The sequence below is a fragment of the Passer montanus genome, unplaced genomic scaffold (genome assembly GCF_014805655.1).
Source record: "Passer montanus isolate IOZ18808 unplaced genomic scaffold, ASM1480565v1 scaffold2, whole genome shotgun sequence".
Classification (NCBI taxonomy): domain Eukaryota; kingdom Metazoa; phylum Chordata; class Aves; order Passeriformes; family Passeridae; genus Passer; species Passer montanus.
In genome coordinates, this window is record NW_024366591.1 from 21,793,712 (window position 1) to 21,812,990 (window position 19,279).

The window sequence follows — 19,279 nt, forward strand, 5'->3', positions numbered from 1 at the left end:
CTGAAGATGCTTCATATAATGCCTTTGGCATATACCACTGAATAAGACAAGCCAAGGCATAAGATACTTTGTAAAACAAAAATATTCAAAACCAAAGTACACAAATTTACACCACCATTTTCCAAAGGGATTAAACAATTATGTAGTTAATTAGAAAAATTAGGACATCACTTTCACCTTGTTTCTACACAGACCAGAACTCATTTCCTACTGTGGTTTCTGCTGTAGATCTGGGTAACTACCTATGAAAATACACTAAGGAATGCAGGTTAATTTTTAAGTTCCCTCATGCTGTTGTTTTTAACAAACAGAAAGTACACAGAAAAAACAACTACTTTTTATAACAGAAAATACATGTATGGACTCAAATAGGGAATCATCATATGAATCCCTGAAACATTTCAGACAGAGCCAAAGGAGAAATAATAGCTGGTAGAGCTTCCAATCTACAAGATTCCAAATGTACAGAGAAACAAGCTGCAGTTAAAAATTACCAGTCTCTCAGTAAGAGCAGCTTGGTGGCTTATGTTATCTACACATTCAATCTGGCTTAGGTGAGAAGAGCACCGGGCCAAAGTTTTACATCAAAGCATCTTCACATTGCCCCAGCAGCCAAGGCAACAGTACCTGTCTCATTTAACTTTTTTTATTCACAGGAAACTATTCTGGCCTTCTTGTAACACTTTGTTTTATTGCTAGTCAGCTTTGGCCTTTACTCATGCACTGCTCCAAACCAGCTCCCACTCACACAAGTAGTCAGTCCACCTTGCATTCAGTGCTCCACTCCCAGCCACCCTGGCCTATTTGGAGCTACAGGCAAAACCCTCACTGCTGCTTTCTTGTGGGCTAGCTCTCTTCCACCTTTTGATGATTATACCCCTTTGATTTCAGCCCTAAAGCAAATACAGTTATTTGATGTTTTCCCACAATATCTTCTTCCCTTCCCCTTCAAAACATGCCTCAAGAACAGACAAGTTCCCACAATTCCCTGGGAAATAAAAAGCAGCTCAGTTTAATGCAGAAAAAAAACCCCATGGGAATAAGACGCCAGCAGTCCTAGCAACAGGCACCTGGGACTGAAGTGGCCAAGTACACAGTGATCCATGCTGCTCACGAGGGCACTGGATCCAGGAGCCCAGGTCAGTGCACCTGCTCTGCCTCTGACTGTTTTACAGGCAAGGCTGTCTTGCACACAAAAGAAACATGCCAGCTGAACATCAAATTCATTTGTACACTACAAGCTTGCTATTCTGCAGAAGTTTGTAATTCACAAGGAACTTTGTTTCTGAAGAGAGTGAGGACCTCCACTCTAAGGAAACAGGAATTACAAAAGTAAATGGAGGCGATCCTACAATTAAACACAGCTTAAACAGATGAATCATTCCAACAACCTTCCAGCAGTATCTTACCATCAAGTATGTGTGTCATAAAGTGATTGTTTCCATCTCTGACATGAAGGAAGTACTTAGCTAGCCCTTGGTGCTGAAGCTTTGTTCATTAACCTTTGAGCACTTCAGACTGTGCTTCAGAATTAAAGAAATGTAAGTATTTATCTGGGAAACAGGAAGAATAAAATTCTCTAAGAGCCAAATGAAAACTAATCTCAGTTTTAAAGATCTGTCTTCCAGTTGCTTGACTGTCCTCAATCACACAGCCTCAATGTTACATGAACATGCTTCTTCCTTTTTAATTGTATATAATTTTTTTCTTGTGTTTAATCTTGGCAGTTAAATGGATCATTAGGATTGGAAATGTACATCTCTTTGGATATGAATAGCGTGAAGCAGGCTAAGGTTTTGTTTTCAAAGCTGCTGTTAGCCTGCTGATAGTTTTCTTTAAGGCACCATTAACACAGCAGCAGTCAAGACCAGCTTACAGTGCTGCAAAGAAACTATTATCCAGCAAATTTAAATCTTTTTTTCTTACCTACAGGAATCTTTGCAGAAATCTTCGCAGGTCAGGTAGTACTCCAAATGTTATGAAGATACAAACAGAAAAGTAATCAGCTCCCATACTTCCTTTAATCCTGTGTTACCTACCAGTGCACCTGCACAACAGTGATGGGAGGAGAGTGCATGGCCAGCTTCAGTGGATCAGATACAGCACTCATGCCCTTACCTTCCTTCCACCTTGTAACACCTCCAGCCAGCCCCCAGTTCCCAACAGGAATGCAGGGCCTCCAAGCAGCATTGATGGACTCTGGGCTTAGCCCGCCCTTCTTCTCCCTTCCTGTCTCCTGCTCTGCCTTTTACAGCTATTTCAGCCTCAGCAACAAAGACTCTGTAGCAAGCAAAATCTTTCAGCATATCAAACTGTTGTGATGTGACAAAATTAAAATAAGAAACGCGGTTTCAGAAGTTGACATTTAAATGGGTTTCATGGCTGAACAAAGACACTTCAGAAAACAAGTCTTTACATAAAAACTAAATTAATGGTGCAACACACACCTTCCCACCAGGGTCCATATGGCCATTTTGGTTATGGTAACAAAGCTGGGTGTGCACTGACCTCTTCAAACACTCAGTCATGACAGACACACATGTTAACATAATCCACAGCTCTGTGTTACAGTCTGCAATCCAGACCTGGAGCGTCCTTCAAGGACAAATTTCCTCTATTTGCCCCCAACAGCCTTAAGAAACACCAGGCTCAAAGGCTCCTACAAAAATGTATCCTAAAACAGGCTCTGCCCACAGGCAAGCCAGACCAGGAAGCCAAACTGAGAGCCTGGGCTGCAGAGCTGTCCCCATGGCCCCCCATGTCAGTTCCTGGGGCCATGAGCCCCTGCCCCAGCCACATCCCAGCTGCCACAGCCCTGCCCAGCCACCCGCCCTGCTGAGCCAGACCCACATCCCAGCCTGCCCCTGGCTCAGCCACAGGGAGATGCCCATGGCTGGGGCTGCCCCAGTGCCCTTGGCTGCCTGCTCCTGGCTGGGGGTGGGACAAGCCCTGGCTGCCATTCCCTGCCCCAGGCAATGTCCATGGAACAGGTGTGGCAGCTGGGTGACCTGCAGCAAGGCCCAGGGCTGCACGCTGCAGTGAGCCCCATGCAGCACTGCCAGACCACTGCATAAACCAACACTGAAGAGCAGATCTTCCACCAAATACCATTTTTGCAGTCATTTTTGGCAGAGGCATCCCCACTGAGCTCATGCAAGGAACACCTCCTGGCCAGCACCAGGGCACCACTGCTATTGACCATTGGCCAGTCACAGGTAGTGTCCCTCAGGGCTCAGTACTACGATCAGCCCTATTCAATATCTTTACTGATGATCTGGATGAGGGGATTGAGTGCACCTTTCGTCAGTTTGCAGATGACATTAAGCTGGGAAGGAACGTTGATCTGCTGGAGGGTCTGCAGAGGGATCTGGGCAGGCAGCATTGTTGAGCTTAGGCTCAACAAAGCCAAGTACTGGGTTCTACACTTGGGTCACAACAGACTCATGCAGTACTACAAGCTTGCGGAGGCACTACAAGCTTGTGGAAGAGTGGCTGGAAAGCTGCTGATTAAAAGAGGACCTGGGATGCTGGTCAACAGCAGCTGAACCCAAGCCAGCATGTGCTCACATGGCCAAGAAGGCCAATGGCATCCTGGCCTGTGGCAGAAATAGAGTGGCAGGATAAGGGAAGTGATCAACACCCTGTAGTGAGCTCTTGGCCAGCATGTGCTCACATGGCCAAGAAGGCCAATGGCATCCTGGCCTGTGGCAGAAACAGAGTGGCCAGCAGGATAAGGGAAGTGATCAACACCCTGCAGTGAGCTCTTCATGTCACACTTCAAATCCTACATTCAGTTTTGGGCCCCTCACTACAAGACAGAGAGGTGCTGCAGCATGTCCAGAGAAGGTCAATAGAACTGGTGAAAGGTCTGGAGCACAAGTCTTACAAGGAGCAGCTGAGGGACCTGGGGTTGCTTAGCCTGGAGAAAATGAGGCTCAGTGAGACCCTATTGCTCCCTACAAGTATCTGAAAGGAAGTGTTGGTTCTTTTTCCAAGTAACAACTGACTGGGCAAGAGCAAACAGCCTCAAGTTGTGCCAGGGAAGGTTTACATTGGATATTAGGAAAAAATTCTTCATGGAAAGGGTTGTCTTTCATTGAAACAGGCTGCCCAAGGAATTGGTTGAGTCACTATACCCAGAGGTATTTAGAGGACATGTAGATGGGGCACATAGTTTAGTGGCAGACTTAGAAGTGCTAGGTTAATGTTAGGACTTAATGATCTTAAAGGTCTTTTCCAGCCTAATCAATTCTATGATTCCACAACCATCCTCCTTTCCCAAGGGTGTTCAGGTTTTTCTTCCCTCAGTGCCAGACAACCTCACCAGCAATACCACTGCTCTGCAGCTGCATTTTTTTCAGAAGTCAGCTCCAGCATCACTGCTGCTCTACACTAAGCATTACAAGATTTGAGAGGGGAGAATTTGTGTAGTAGAAGAGAGGAGACAAGAAGTCACACTCCTTTTCTTCCAGCTTCCACTCCATGTCTCATTTCCTGCAATATCTCCAACACAATGTCAGAGTAATGTCAAACGAGAATATCTTTGCATATATTAGTTCCTCTCCAGTAACACACAACCTCCACTTGCTATTATTCTTCCCCTTCTCAGACTACAGCAAGCAAAGATTCCTCACCTAGAGCAGCAGAGCTGAAAGCCAACTGCTCTGTACACAGCTACTCTGCAAGCCAGTCTTTGCTAACGCACAGATGGCTTCCCTTCCTTTGCCTTCTCTATATATGTCAACGTATTTTGTCTTCCAAGGCAAGAAACTCCCAGGCTAGGCTTTCATGCAACTTTCTTAATGTTGATTTGCTAACTGACCATTTGAAAATCAAAGCCAAATCAAAACTCACATAAACATGGATGACTCCTAAAAGTAACAAACATATGACATGAAAAACAAGCCAGTGTGGGAGGACAGAGTCAGACATATCCTAACTTCACTGCTTTTATGCTTAACACTGCAGCTGTGAAAATTAAAAGGGAAGAAATATGCTTTTTCAAGGCATAGCCAGCCAGTCTGTTACAATGCTTCCAAAATACATCCCTAATTCTCCTGTTCAGTGCTATGGAAATAATTGCATATATTTTTCAGGTTTCGCCTTTTTGTAAAAAAAAATAAAAATTTAAAGTCAAAAGAATGAGAAAATAGTGGTATTCTGTAATAAAAGCAGATGCCATAATGTGACAGGATGAATAGGTCACTTCAACAATAATGGTGGAAGGCTGCAATTTTCTAACACTAACCATCTGTATCAGAGGTGGAGTACTAAAATTAAGTGTTTAGCTGAGTTTCATGAGTGGAAAATCTCCCCTATTAAAAATTTGCCTCATAACATGCTTTTAAGAGGTACAGAGTGCAGAACATCAATTCAAACCTATTATTCCATTTTTGCTGCAGCCAGCACCTCAGACCTTTAGACCTGGTTCCTGATCCATAAGAAAGTCCTTATGGCCATGAACAACTTATCTTATTGAACACCTATCATCCCAGAAATGTCTGAGAAAGAGCCATCTACAAAGAACATTTCATCTATTGGCAATAGGCTTGGAGTGATAGGGTGACTGTACAAAAGTACCTGAAGACACGTGCCCAGATCTGATGTACAAGTTACAAAAAACACTGGACAAATGCTTTAGAAGCATTTCAGTACTTCATATGTCTTCAGAATTAAATGTACAGACATTCTTACTAGCTGTAGAAAATACCAGCAGTTGTTGATAGCAACCATATTACTTCTCCCTCTAATCCACCCCCAATGGACTCACCAATACTGGCACTGCTTTAAACCTTATTCAAACAAGTTTTCCTAAAATACAAAATTCCAGCTCCTATTTGTCCAGAGAGCAACATCTAGAGGAAGAGAAGCAAACTTGTAGAAAACTACTGTCAATCTCATTTGACCCTAGAACCTCTGACTTCTGAAGTTCTCTCTTGCACTACTGTGAATATTTCTGTGAGTCTTTACTAGAGAAAAACAGAGGGGACAATGATCAGGGAGTTGAGGGCACAGGAAGAAAGCAAGCAAGAAGAAAAATTACTTATATTTATCAAATTTGCACAAGCAAGCCAGCAGAATTTGGCCAAAGAGACATATACCCACACACCTGGATCTGAAGTACATGCTAGTGGAAGAAATAACCTGGAAAAAATGGAAATGAGGTAGGCAGCCTATTATACACGTTATACATGCTTACTGCTATCTCTGCCTTAGTTCTACCTCCCCAGGAACAACTTTCCACTTTCTTCTCCGATCTCTTCCCACCTGGCCCTGATAACCCAGCACTCCCCATTCAGAGGCAGTGGATATCCTACTGCCTATTGCAGAGACACAGCAGCAAGCTCTACAGGGGAGAGGTGTATTTGCTCTCGACTACTAAAAGGCATGGTGTTTATGACAGCTATGGCTTGCTAGGACAAGGGTTTTTTAAAAAGTTACCAACAACTCCAACTTCTCAAGCACTTACATTTCAGAGCAGTTCTCAAGGCAGGAGATGTGTCCTTGTGGTATGCATCCTAAGAGGATAAATTACCCTAGAGCCACGGACAGTGAACACGGGGTTATAGCCAGCAGGTGGGGGTGTGGGCAAGACACAAGGCAGAGCAGTTCTCTGGCATTTATGCCGTTGCTACTAAACAATGAAAAACAAGCATCACACGAAATACAAGGGCAAATGCCACAAGATTCTGAATTTCTGAGAACCCTCCACCTCATTGTGCCCATAACTTCAATAATTAAAGTCAATCCCTTGCTACAATTGCTGCAGCTCTATCACCTTTAGCACAAGAGAGAAAAGAATTTACTGGCGAGATGATGTGATTACAGGGAAAAGATTTTATGATACCAAAATACCTTCTTCCAAGAAGGAACTTCCAGTCATAGTAGATCATACCAGGTATTCCATTTGTCTAATTCTGATTGTTAATTTTTTTTTTTAAATTAAATCTCTGCTCATTATTCAAAGAACCTTGCACTCTGCAGCTTCAGTGTCACTAGTAAACATAGAGAAGAAACTGATACCCAGTCACAGACTTAATTTAATCTTCTTCACTACTAACGCCGCTATTTTGCTGTTTTCATAACTGAACTGTCAAAACAACTTCAACTTATCCAAATATATCCAGAACACACTGGTTAAGGAATTGTTGTCTAATTTGTGCATCTCTACAGAAGTCTGAAGGAATCGCTAGAGTGTGAAATTGCTAAATGAAGAAGAGGCATTGATCACAGACTAACTATACTGAGCATTGGAAGAGAAGCATTCAACACCTCCTAACCATACCCATAACACAGATTTAATCTCAACAAGACATTTGTTGAAAATCAAGTGCTGTCTCCAGAACAAATGCTTTGTGTTATAAATACAAAAATAGGACATGCTAAGTCTATGCCTGGATGTCACTTATGTTAAACAAAACACTCCAAAGTAGATAGGAAGGACACATCATGGTTTTTTGTCATCATCCACTTTCACATCAGGCAGAAATAGTTTGGCAAATAGTTTAGCAAATACATGTGGTACACCAAATCACCGTTTGTCATCATCCACTTTCACATCAGGCAGAAATAGTTTGGCAAATAGATGTGGTACACCAAATCACCATTACCTAGCCACTCCTGAAAGGCACAGAGCTTAAGCCACCAGGCTTAAATGTTGCTACCTTGATGACTATGCAGGTATCTGACTTCCTACATAGTAGTCACAGGACATACCTCCCTTCTGCGATTCACAAGAACAGGTCACTCTCCATCTCCAAGCAACAACAGGCACAGCTGACTGCTTCCCTGCAACTTGTACATAATTCTGCCTACAGCAAGAATGAAATAATGACTAGGGCCATGCTGCACTAGGTCAAATTTGACAGATTGATTGCTTTTTTCTAAGAGAGAAGATGAAAAAAAACTAAGGAATATATACTCCATGCAAAAATTTTGATCAAACAGGACCAACACCAGGTCCCGTGCAGTCCGGGAATTTAGGCTAAACAGCAGTGCAATTAAGTAGGTTTGCCTCTTGGGGCACTTCAAGGATTAATTACTCCATCAGATTGTTTGAAAGAACACAAGGAAAGAGCACGTGATATAATGAGGCCTCTAAATGGCTCTCCTCATCTCAGTTTCAGCAGCCCTGTAAAAACAATCTGTTAGTCCCCAGTATTGATTTTCTTTACACTGGGAAGCTGCGTGTAAATTGACTACTGCAATAAAAGTCATACAGCATGGGTACATCAAGCATCTGACGCACTCAAAGTCTTCTCACCACATTTTTGTCTTACCAGCCAATTAAAGTGCTACTGATTGGAACAGATGACAGTTTTCAATCATTATAATTTCTTCAGCCAGACGTATTAGGCTCTTTAAGATTTAACACGAGAGACAAGAAGTCTGTTTTCTGGGGTGGGGGGGAATGTTTTATTCAGTGGTATCAAAACAAGTGCACTCACATCCTGCAGAATCTAGAAGCAATGTAATCTTTTTGAAGAAATATAGTATGTAAGAGATACACAGTTTCTCATGGTTTGTAACAAGTCATTCCTCCAAGTGGTGCCTGGGCATATCAGTGTGTTCTACACTGTGATGACTCTCCCTCCCCCCAGATACTCATTTGGAGCAGCAGGCAGGCCAGGGACTGGCAGTCAATGCATTTTGGCTCTGGTCCACTGGTGTCAAGAAATATCAGCAGGAGTTCTAACATGCTTTAAAGCAGACACTCCTCTTCCCTGGGGGCCAGAGACACCACTTGGCTACACAGGCAAGTCCCTGAACTGCAAAACATGGAAAAGTGCCTGAGGGATCTTTAAAATGAATTCACAAACAACTCCAGATCCAGGAGGTGGCATAACCTGCTGTGACTATCCCACCAAGGATGACAAAAAGAGAAGGGAGCTAAAGGCTGTATAGGACCCCTATTTGATTCCAATGCTTCTTCTCACTGTCAGATTCCCAGGAAAGTATTCTGGCACATGGTCCTGCCTCCTTCCACTTGCTACGTTAAATGTACTGCAAATTACTAACCAGGAGTAAGAGCTAACAAATCTAATATTAAATGTAGCAATTACATATTTTAAGGTGAAATCTGATAAGAACCTAAAAAAAATGAAGATGAAAAACTGTTCAGAGACCTACTGGGGAAAAAAAACGGGCAGAGATGTTCTTTAGGTGTTGATTTTTACAGAACTAGTCCTGGAAGCCTCCGTTGCCCCTAACCTGAGACAAGGGTGTCCGGATTATACAGTGAAAGATTGATACTTTGCTTTGTCATATAAATGAATTCTCTGGTTATCACAATTACTTCACGACACTAAGCCAAATCTTCTGCCTGAGAGTTTGGGTTTAATAAACAAAAAGTAGTTGGCTAGCTATAAGCAAGCTGATTAAATCTTTAGCTAAGCAGACTAGGCAGTACTGCAGCAACAGCTGAAGTAAGAGCTGGAATATTTCTGGTTGCCAGTGAGCTAGTTACCACCAGCACTCCTTCCCCTCACCAGTTTCTGCACTCAGAAAGGATTCAGTTTTCAATATCAACATAATTCAAATTCTAGGGATCTTTGTTAATGTTTTAAGAAAGAAGACTATGCAGTTTTACCTCAACACACCTAAAACAGGAGTACAAAATCTGACTATAAACCTAAAATGGCATGGTTGCTACCAGCATAACAAAAACAAAAAGGCAACAGTTTATTCCAGAACATCTGGAATTCTTTTCTGACAAAAAAAAATACACTATGTGCTTCAGGTACTGTCTTTTAAAATTTAAAGCAACCAACTGTAAAGGCTCAGGGCATTCTTTGTATTTGAAGTGTGTCAAAAATGTTATATACCAGTCACCTAAAGTAGAACTAATCACTTGTATCATGCTACTTCAGAAAAAGTTATCACTCAAGTGCTAAAATAAGTTAGGTTCTTAAGCCACTAACATATTTTCTAAGGAGTGCTAAATGAATTCCATGAAATATTAGTTAGCATATTTCTCCCAGATTCTGCAGACGTACTTAAAAAACAGATTTTGTTATTAGGTAGTAAGTGACCGACAGAAGAATCACTGTCTTAAGACTTCTGCCCCTTAGCTGTGGTCATCACGTGAGTCTGATGATGCCCAGAGTAAGAACGGGCAGTAAAGCACAATTACAATCTGTTTAAACTTCACCCCAGAGTGAAAGTCCAAGCAAGCGCACTCCAAGGAACTTTTGGTCTTTTGTTTACATCTTTCTATATTTTATGGAAGGGATGGGAAATATTCTAGTGCCCAAAGGGTTTAAAAGCAATATTTAAATACATAAAATAATGTGGAAAGAAACATCACATAACCAAGTTACTCTGTTAAAAAATTATATCAAATGCAAAGAGCTTATCTGCAAATAAGAAGGCAGACCACATGACCTAGGAGATCCTTCCCAGTTCTGTGTTCTGGAAAGTAATCCTATTAAGACAGTCTGGTAAGAGGATTTTCATTAGGCATTGATTGTGCCATCATTTGCACTTTATGAAGTCAAACACAGAGGACTGAAGTGTGTGCGATGCTCTTGTTGGCAGCATATTTGGAATGGTGAACTCTGAGTCACCACTAGAAGTGTCACTTTTAGACTAGCACCACTAGCCATTGACCATTATATCTTAATTAATGCTATCTTCTACACTACCTTTGCTTTACAGGCTGAACAGTATTGCATTGAATTAATGATCTACAAGTATTCCAATAATTAAAGACCTATAGTAACATGTTATGATTTTTCTCTATATTTAGAGCCACTAGATCTATGCTACTGATAAATAATCACATGGATTGAAAATATACAAGATGCCTTCTGGGGCTGCAATCTGTGTGTTCCCTGAAAATAATTTAAGATGCCATGCTGAACTGGTTCCTAGAATAGATATCATGCTTCCAGGGTGGGAGGGAGTGGTGGGGAGGGGAGGTAACAGTTCTGCTAATGAAATGTGATCCTCAGAATTAAATACTTATCACTTCAAAGAAGATTTGATTTGCTTCAGTGTGTACCTCTGCCCAAACAATTCCTTGTTCCAAGAAGATCTTTAACAGGCTAAATTTATTCTATCCTTTGAAATAAAGTTGTACTGCTGCTGTAGGGACTGCATACAATTAAGATATACCCCTTCTCCAGCATTAATAAGTTCTAGAAATCTTGACTTCCATAATTCCATGTGCCACGTGGCAGAACAGCAAAAGAAGCTGCTAATGTTTTACAACAGGCAGCCAAAAGTTGCAGTGACAAAGATGGATGGCCACGTCTAACCTACTCAATTTGTGCTGTCAAATAGAAGTTTCTGGAGTTAGATGTAAGGCAGGGAAAAATGAGATCTTGGCTTGTGAATACTGTAGGCAAGACACAAGACTGGAAGAATGTATTGATATTGTTGCTGCTGCTTTATCACCTGTAGTGACAAGAGACAAGGGAACCATAATTCAGACTGAATCAGGTTAGAGATGGGATAGCTTTTTTCCCCCCACTGGTATCTCCTGCACTGTCAGAATATTATGTAAAGTACATACATACTATGTACAGCAATATGCTCTTCAAAAACCACATAGGTTTTTTTTAGTTTGAAGGGTTTGAAGTCCCATTACAGTGTTTTTAAAGTGGCTGATAACCTGTTCTAAAGGGAGAAGTATGCGAATGCAACCAGGAGCTCAGCCAGTCTTTGCAAGCCAGTCTTTGTATGAATCCAAAGAGAATGAGTTTAGGGTGGTCATGAGAGTAACTATCACACTACTTGTTCTAGCTGAAGTAAGAATTAATTTCACATCTTTTTATTTACATTCAAGACCTATTTAGAAATATTCCCTATGCCTTATAAGAGGAGTCAAACATTCCATGAAATAGGCATTTTCCCCATTTAAACAGGGTTATTTTTGTTTCAGGCATTTGCTTTGACAGCACAGGTTAAATCAGCCAATGTGAAGAAAGGAGAATAAGGAGAGACTGTCATAACACAGGGTTACAAGGAACCAACAGTGCTCAAGTTAGCCCAGCACCTTCAACAAAGCACAATATAACCTGCTCTCAGCTGTCTGGGGATGGATCATCCATGTCATAGTTTAATTGTGCTACAAGTACAGACACATCCAAGCTACACTCAAGTCCAAAAGCAATATAATTAATTTTTGCTATAAACCTGAATGATTAAAAGGGGTAGATTAATGACCACTTCCCCCTCTTCCCCTTCCCACAGTCACTGCATGATTTGTAGCAGACTACCTTTTTTTTATTCACAGTTTTTCCATTGTATGCACATTCTCCCATCCACCCCCTCTTCTCCTTTGTTACCCTGGATAATCAAGTACCAGCTCTATGTAAAACAATTTGCCTAAAGGCACAAGAGTCTTGGTAGCCACAAAGATTGGAAGCTACTGTTAATAAGAAGTACAATTATAAAATCTGAAGTGATGTAAGCAATCAATTATTTATTCACCTTGTTTTAAAACAACCACACCTACTGCTTCAGTAAAGCAACCAGTTGAATCTTGAACAGAGAGGAAAAGGACAAAAAATTGCTATGGAATAGCTGCTGAACAATAATCTGTGATGTGAAGCTTTAAATTGGAAGTCAAGAATATTGCTGCTGATTCAGATAAAACAATGAACCATGACCAGCGCAGAAATGACATCTAGACTAAACAAAGATCAAATAGTAGAAAAAAATAATTTTCTTGCAATCATAGAAAGGTTTGGGTTGGAAGGGATCTTAATGCTCATCTAGTTCCAATCCCCCTACCATCAGCAGGGGCATCTTCCACCAGGCCATCCACATCCAACAAGGGATGCAAAGTTCACAACTTCTCTAGGCAATGTGTTCTAGTGCCTCACCACCATCACAGTGAAGAATTTCTTCCTAATACCTCATCTAAGCCTGTCCTCTGTCAGTTTAAGGCCATTCTAACTTGTCCTTGTTTAGAAACAACAGGCTCTGGCTTTATCACAATCAGGTGCTTGTTACCCTCACCGATCCTTATGCCCACTCCTCCTAAAAGAACTGCATGCATTTTACAAGGTTTGTTTTAAGACATTTCTTAGGCTTCCCATTTTCTGCTCTTGGGATTCAAATGCCTTTCTGTGGCATTCTGTGGCTGCTACATGATAGAATAAGCCTTTGCTACACCTGTCTTGCCTGCATCCTTTACAGGTCTCTGATCATAGCAACTCTTCAGCTGACACAAGTATGTTGCACAGTATCCCTTGCCCTCAAGAGAGGGCACCAAAATTTCTGCTGTACAACATGGAGATCTGTAAGAGCTGTCCAAAATAAATAATCCAAATAAATTTCTAAGCACCTTGGTGGACCTACAAGTTCTTTACTCAAATGCATCTAAACTGCAACACAATCTCCCAAAGAAAGAAATCCTTTATCATGCCTCCTACTAACCTGCATCTTTTTAAAGGAGTGACACTCTCTCCAGTTCTCAGATCCTTCTCAGCCTCTTTCCACTTCTAATCCATGGAGAAAGGAATCCACACGCAATTACCATTTCTGAGATCTTGGTCCAAGTTAGAAGTCTATTCAAAGAGTGAGACTGTAGGCAAAAGTTGGTTTCTGTAGCGTTTTATTCAGTGGATTTTCTTACCAAACGCCTTTCTGAGAAATTAATAATGAATTTCAAACATTACCTCACCAGAGCCTGAGGCATAAGTAGTACCTGATCATACCATCAGGTTCACATCACCACATGGCAGCCTTAGCAGCATGCTGACCAGGCTGTTTTGGAAAAGACAGTGTGTGGAGGGAAATGTTAGCATACCCCAGCAGCTTCAGGAAGACAGACAAAGAGGGTGCTCTCCAGCTCTGCAGTCACTGAGCAACCAGGCAAAGGGATCTCTTGATCTATGCAGGACTGAGTTAAATTGATCCTTTCCCTCCCATATTCCACTGCCAACATTAAATCCCCGACCCTTTTCAGTGCTTCATGCCACTCCTGTCATTGCAGTATCTGTACCAGAAGATGGAAGAAAGTCTTACACATAACAATTCTCAGTCTGACTTGGATTTGTACTCTTAAAGGAAATGCCTGAAGGGCCTTTATGGGCAGCTCTTCCAACTGTATTTTATTGTACAGTGAGTTTTTAAACACAATGTCAGGGTATTTCCATTCCTGGAATGGAAAAATAATAGGCTTGGACATAACGCTCTGGTACTCACAGACCAACATCATATGCCCTGCCAAGCACTGACTTCCATACATCACTAGACATACTCTAATAAAATAATTGATTACTCAGCTAAGCTCAACAATATCTCAGAATGCAAGTCCTGTATTCAGCTTTTTAGAGTGCAAAGTCTAGGGGCTCATTTGATTTGCACATGTAAATCTCTACATTAAAAAATATTCAGCAACAAATCCATAGCACAAGCAAAACCTTTCTTCATTGTTGTGCAAAAATCTGTGTGCCATTTATAGCAAATGCTATAATTCTGGATAGACAGGACCTCAGAGCACAGAAATTCACCTGCAAAATTAAATGGTTTCTGGGGACAAGTCCAGTGGTCTCTTTTTTTCATATACAAAGTCATACTAGTTTGGCAGGTGCACACAACATAGATCATACATCTGGAAAACTGGTCTGTCACCACTTTCATGCTGAACTCCAAGTTGCAAACCATCAGGGAATGAATAGTGATGATGTAAGAAGTTCTGTGCAGCATTATTTTGCAATTCTTAACCAATAATGCACTTAGCCCAAAACACAAAGCATCTGTGGAGAAACTATTTTTAGTACCAAGATACCTATTAAAGGTCAACACTGAAGCCAGTTCAAGTCCTGCAATTAAGGCATTGCATTTTCAATATACTAACCTGTAACTATAACCTCAGTTTCAGCATTCACAGAAACCAGAACAAACAGGTTATATATGTTTTTTGGGTTTTTTTTTTAATGAAGCAGTCCCAGAAGCAGACAGCCAGACCAATACTCACCTGAAGCACCTGACCTGAGTACGTTAGCTTGGCAGGTTCTGGGGCCACACAAATCCTGCTGAAGTCTCCCTGGTCCTATTAAAGCTTTCTACCTTGATAACGTTTACCATTCAGGTAAAGGGTCTTTTACCCCTGGAGTCTGCATCATGTGGAAGTAACCTTTCCAAAGCTAAGCTCTGTGTCATATAACTGATGTATGCATTAAACATAGTCTCAAATAGCTCCTTCTAAGTCACACTCCCAACACCATTATATTGCTTGGCATCCAATTTTTAAAACTAAAAATGTACCAGTAAAGACAAGACCCACTAGAAAAAGAACACAAACAAACCTGTCTCATTATTTCCCAACCTCATCTCCTAAACTTTGTCGTAATGCCAAGACAGGCTTATAGCTGACTTAACTTGCAAGTACTTGAGAGACTATGAGTACATGTTTAGTTTTAAATAAAGGGAATCTTTCTGCAAGTATCCACTTAGTGATGAATCTCAGCATAATAGCAAACATTATTTAAATGGAAAACAGTGAGCAGGCACTACATTTATGCAGTCTAACAAAGACACATGCAAGTCTTCTTACAGGCTTTCAGCACACCACATTGCAAGCACCCTCTACTTATTTCTGCTCTTCCCAGAAATGAAGTGCACTGCTCCTTAGAAATAGAGCTCTGAATCAGAATAGCAATGAAACACTGACATTAGTTAGCTCTTCCAGGATTAAAAATTCAATGGCTATTTCTGACAACCTGGAAGATTTTAGATCATTACAGAACTTAAATGTCATTGCATTAGGAAGTTATTGTAGATCTTCCATAGAAGTTCAAGTGAGCAATTCCCAACCCCCTCCCAACCTGCCCTCAGACAGGGTTATTAACTGTCTGCATAGGTGATTAAATTTCAGCCTGAGAGCTACATCTCTAAGCCTAGAAGTAATTCAAGCAGATTCAAGCAAAGCATCTCACATTAAATTGCTATTGTCTTTAATCACTACACTCATCATACATCTTCAACTTTATTCTGATAGCATATTAATAGCTTGACCTTTTCACTACCATCATCTATGCTGACTCTGGATAGAGTTGATGCATAATAGCAAAGAAGAGCAGAAGATGACTTAAATATTTTGCCCTTGGCCTTCATATCTAAAAACATTTTGTTCTGTTATGCTAAACCACTTTTCCCCCTAAAAGTCACCTCAGAAACCAAACCATCTAACAAATTATTTTTATTCAGCTATATATGGTCTCCACCTTAATGGAGACCTTCTAAAGCATACATCCTTCTACTTTAGTTGGAAGCAACAACTATAATAAGGAAAAGAATGAATGATTTTCCTTCAACAAGCCTGTGATTTGAATACTGTGAAGAGAAGCAACAATTCCATTGGGCTTTGGTCCTGCATACCACATCCTCTCTTATGAACAGAACAAGTTCACTCATATGTGAAAAGCACACAGCCCAAACAGGCCTGGTGCCTTTGAACAGTGAGAGTCAAACCAGAGGACGGATGCAGCAGGCCAGACACTAACTACATTATCAGCTTGCACAGGCACAGAATCATCAGTTCACACAAACAACTGCAAACACTTCTGGCCTCAGAAAACCCTCACAGCCTACAGGCTATGGGGCCAAACAAGTCATGAGACTGGAGAGGCAAGTCACACCAAGACAAAGACTAAGAACTGCTTATTTTTGTTATTTTTAACTGGAGTTTCCATTTGTATCTTTCCTTCCCACAGCTCAGGGATGTGAACAGTTGAGGAGGTTTAACTTGACACATACACATTTTTTCATGTGTCATTCTAACAAATTTGCCAATAAATCACTTTTCAGATTAAAGGAGTTTCTTTAAACATTTGTATTAGGCGTGTGCTAGATATTCCATCCAGGTTATTTATATTTTCACATCCACACCTTAAGGACTATCAAGCTCTTGTCTTCCTAGCTCCAGCATGCTCAGGAGTGAGATGTTGGCTCCTGGACATGCTAGCTGCAAAATTCACGTCTGGCTTCAACAAAGCTCACTTCAGAAGTCTCTAACAAAATGAATTAGATGACTGATGGGAAAAGTATGTGTGAACATCAGTTTAGTTTGGTAAAAGTAAATATCTGAGGTGGAAGGGAGATACGATCCATTGGGGATTAGAAGGTTTACAACATCGTTATCTTCACAAGGAAGACAACAGTTGCCATTTCCCCGAACAATTTTGAAACATTCTCCTGCTCATCTGTCCTCTACAAAAGAGAATTCATTCTGGCAACACTCGCTCTTTGCCCAGAGTAACAGAAAAACACATTTGATATGTAAAAATCACGTACATACAAGCCCCCGCTGTTTTCGATTCTCGTCCTAATGATCTCCGAATTGCTCACTAAGATTTCCTGGCCAGCATCTACCCCGCTCCTGCATGTCGGGATAACGCAACACCACGATCCAGAGAGGACCGTACCCGCACCGGAGTCTTTCCTCCGCAACAGCCGCCCCCGCGCAGGTCCCGCTCGCTGCTGCCGCTGTGCCCAGCGCACCGCTCAGCTCTCCGGCCGCCGAGCCCCCGGCGCCGGGCCAGCTCGCGTCTAACGGAGACCGAGCCCGCCCAGCCCGCCGCAGGCGCCCTGGAGCCCCGCTCCGCCCTGCCCTGCAAGGCTGCGGGGACAGCGGCTCCCGGCCACCACAGCCGCGGGCGAACCTCCTGGCATTCCCGGACCTGCCGCAGCCGCCGGGCCCCCCCGGAGGAAAAGGACCCTCCGTGCCCGGCCGTGCGGCAGCCACCGCCCGTCCCCAAAGGGCGGCCCCCTCTTATTCACCTCGGGAGGGCACGGGGGACACCCCGTCTATAGGACATGGGGCACCTTTCACCATTCCCCGAGCCGAGGCACCACTGGGGCGCGGGGCAGCGGCAGGGTGGAGGCGGTGGACCGGGAATGTCATTTGGAGGTGGCGGTGACAGCGCTCCTCTGCCCACCGCCGAAATGCGACTCGGGGCAGGAGGAGGATGCCGGGGGCGAGGGGACTGAGGCGACAGCGACCGCGCCGGGGACCCCCGACCCCGGCCCCGCACCTCGCAGCCGTAGAGCTGCCCCAGCTGCTCCACGATCCACTCCTCCAGCACCAGCCGCTTCCGCAGCTCCTTGCGATCGTATTTCACCGTCACTTTCCCCTGCTGGTGGCGCCGCTGCTGGACCTGCACCACGGCCGCCGCTGCCGACACCGAGTCCTCCCGGGAGGAGCTGCCGGAGGAGCCGCCGCTCCCGCCGCCGCCACGGGGGCTCTGGAAGAAAACGCGGTTCCCGCCGCCTCCGCCCGCTGCTGCCGCCGCCTCGCTGCCCCCGGTCGCCACCGACATGCTCCGCTCCGCCGCGGCTCCCGCCGAGCCGAAAGGCGCCCGCCGCCGCTACCGCCGGGCCGCAGCAGCCGCCGCTTACGCGTGTGCTCCGCTCCCCCGCACCTGCCGCTTAAAGCCTCGCATGGCTCGGCGGCGCAGCGGCCCCGCCGCCGGGGGTGGGCCCGGGCCGGCTGGGCGGGGACAGGGGAGGGGCTCAGAGCGGCTCGGCTCGGCGCGGCACGTTTGGAGCTTGAAGCGGAGCTTGGAGCACCCGAGAGTGCCCCGGTGCCGCCCCGGTGCTGGCCAGGCAGGGGCGGCCGCTCCTCGGCGGAGGCGGAACGGCTGCGCCCACGGCAGGGCGCTCCCGGGGAACATACGCTTCCTGGGTGGTTTATGACTTTTTTTTTTTTTCTATGATAAGAAAATGCAGTATTGCCCCGTCACGCACACTATTTATATACAGTGCATACCTGTAGCTCTAAAACGCTGAATGCGATCGTTTTCTTCTCTTCGTGGTGTGTGTGGGCGTGGGTGTGCATGAATGGTTTCAGGATAGTGAACCCCAAGAGTTGATATTTCAAGCCATCAGCAATCAGTGTAACAATTAGCCATGTGGAGATGGCTTTCTAAAACACCCAGGTTAGCATCAGTGCTTTCAGCTGCTTCTTGTCTCTCAGGAGATGCTGAGTGAAATCACTGATGGCCCATCCTGCACATCAAAATGTGCCTATGACTGCAAGTAAGCAGCCAACATAGCACAGGCGCTGGTGAGGGATGCCAAACCATCCCCATTAGCAAAGAGGTTTGCCTGTGGCAAGGGGCAGAAGTCAACTTCTTGCATGTGCAGAGCTAGGACTGGAAGTGCTTGGTGTCCCAAGTTTGGGTATGGCTGTGGGAACCATCCTGTCCACACTGCCCTGGGGGTGAATGTCTTAAGTCAGCAGGGAGCAGAGGGGAAGGAGGCATGGATCGCTGGCCACATCTGCCCGGGTGCATCTGCCTCAGTCAGATCCTTGCTGCTGTTT

General features: G+C 43.7%; 1 protein-coding gene across 1 annotated transcript in view; it reads right to left on the reverse strand.

Moving 5' to 3' along the window:
- The window catches only part of PPP1R14C (protein phosphatase 1 regulatory inhibitor subunit 14C), a 54,731-nt gene extending 36,315 nt beyond the window's left edge, over positions 1 to 18,416 (reverse strand). Inside the window, exon 1 of the mRNA XM_039707551.1 lies at positions 17,991 to 18,416. Coding sequence (XP_039563485.1) covers positions 17,991 to 18,275 — 285 coding nt within the window. The 5' untranslated portion in view covers positions 18,276 to 18,416. The remainder of the gene's footprint in view (positions 1 to 17,990) is intronic.
- Between the last annotated feature and the right edge of the window lie 863 nt (positions 18,417 to 19,279).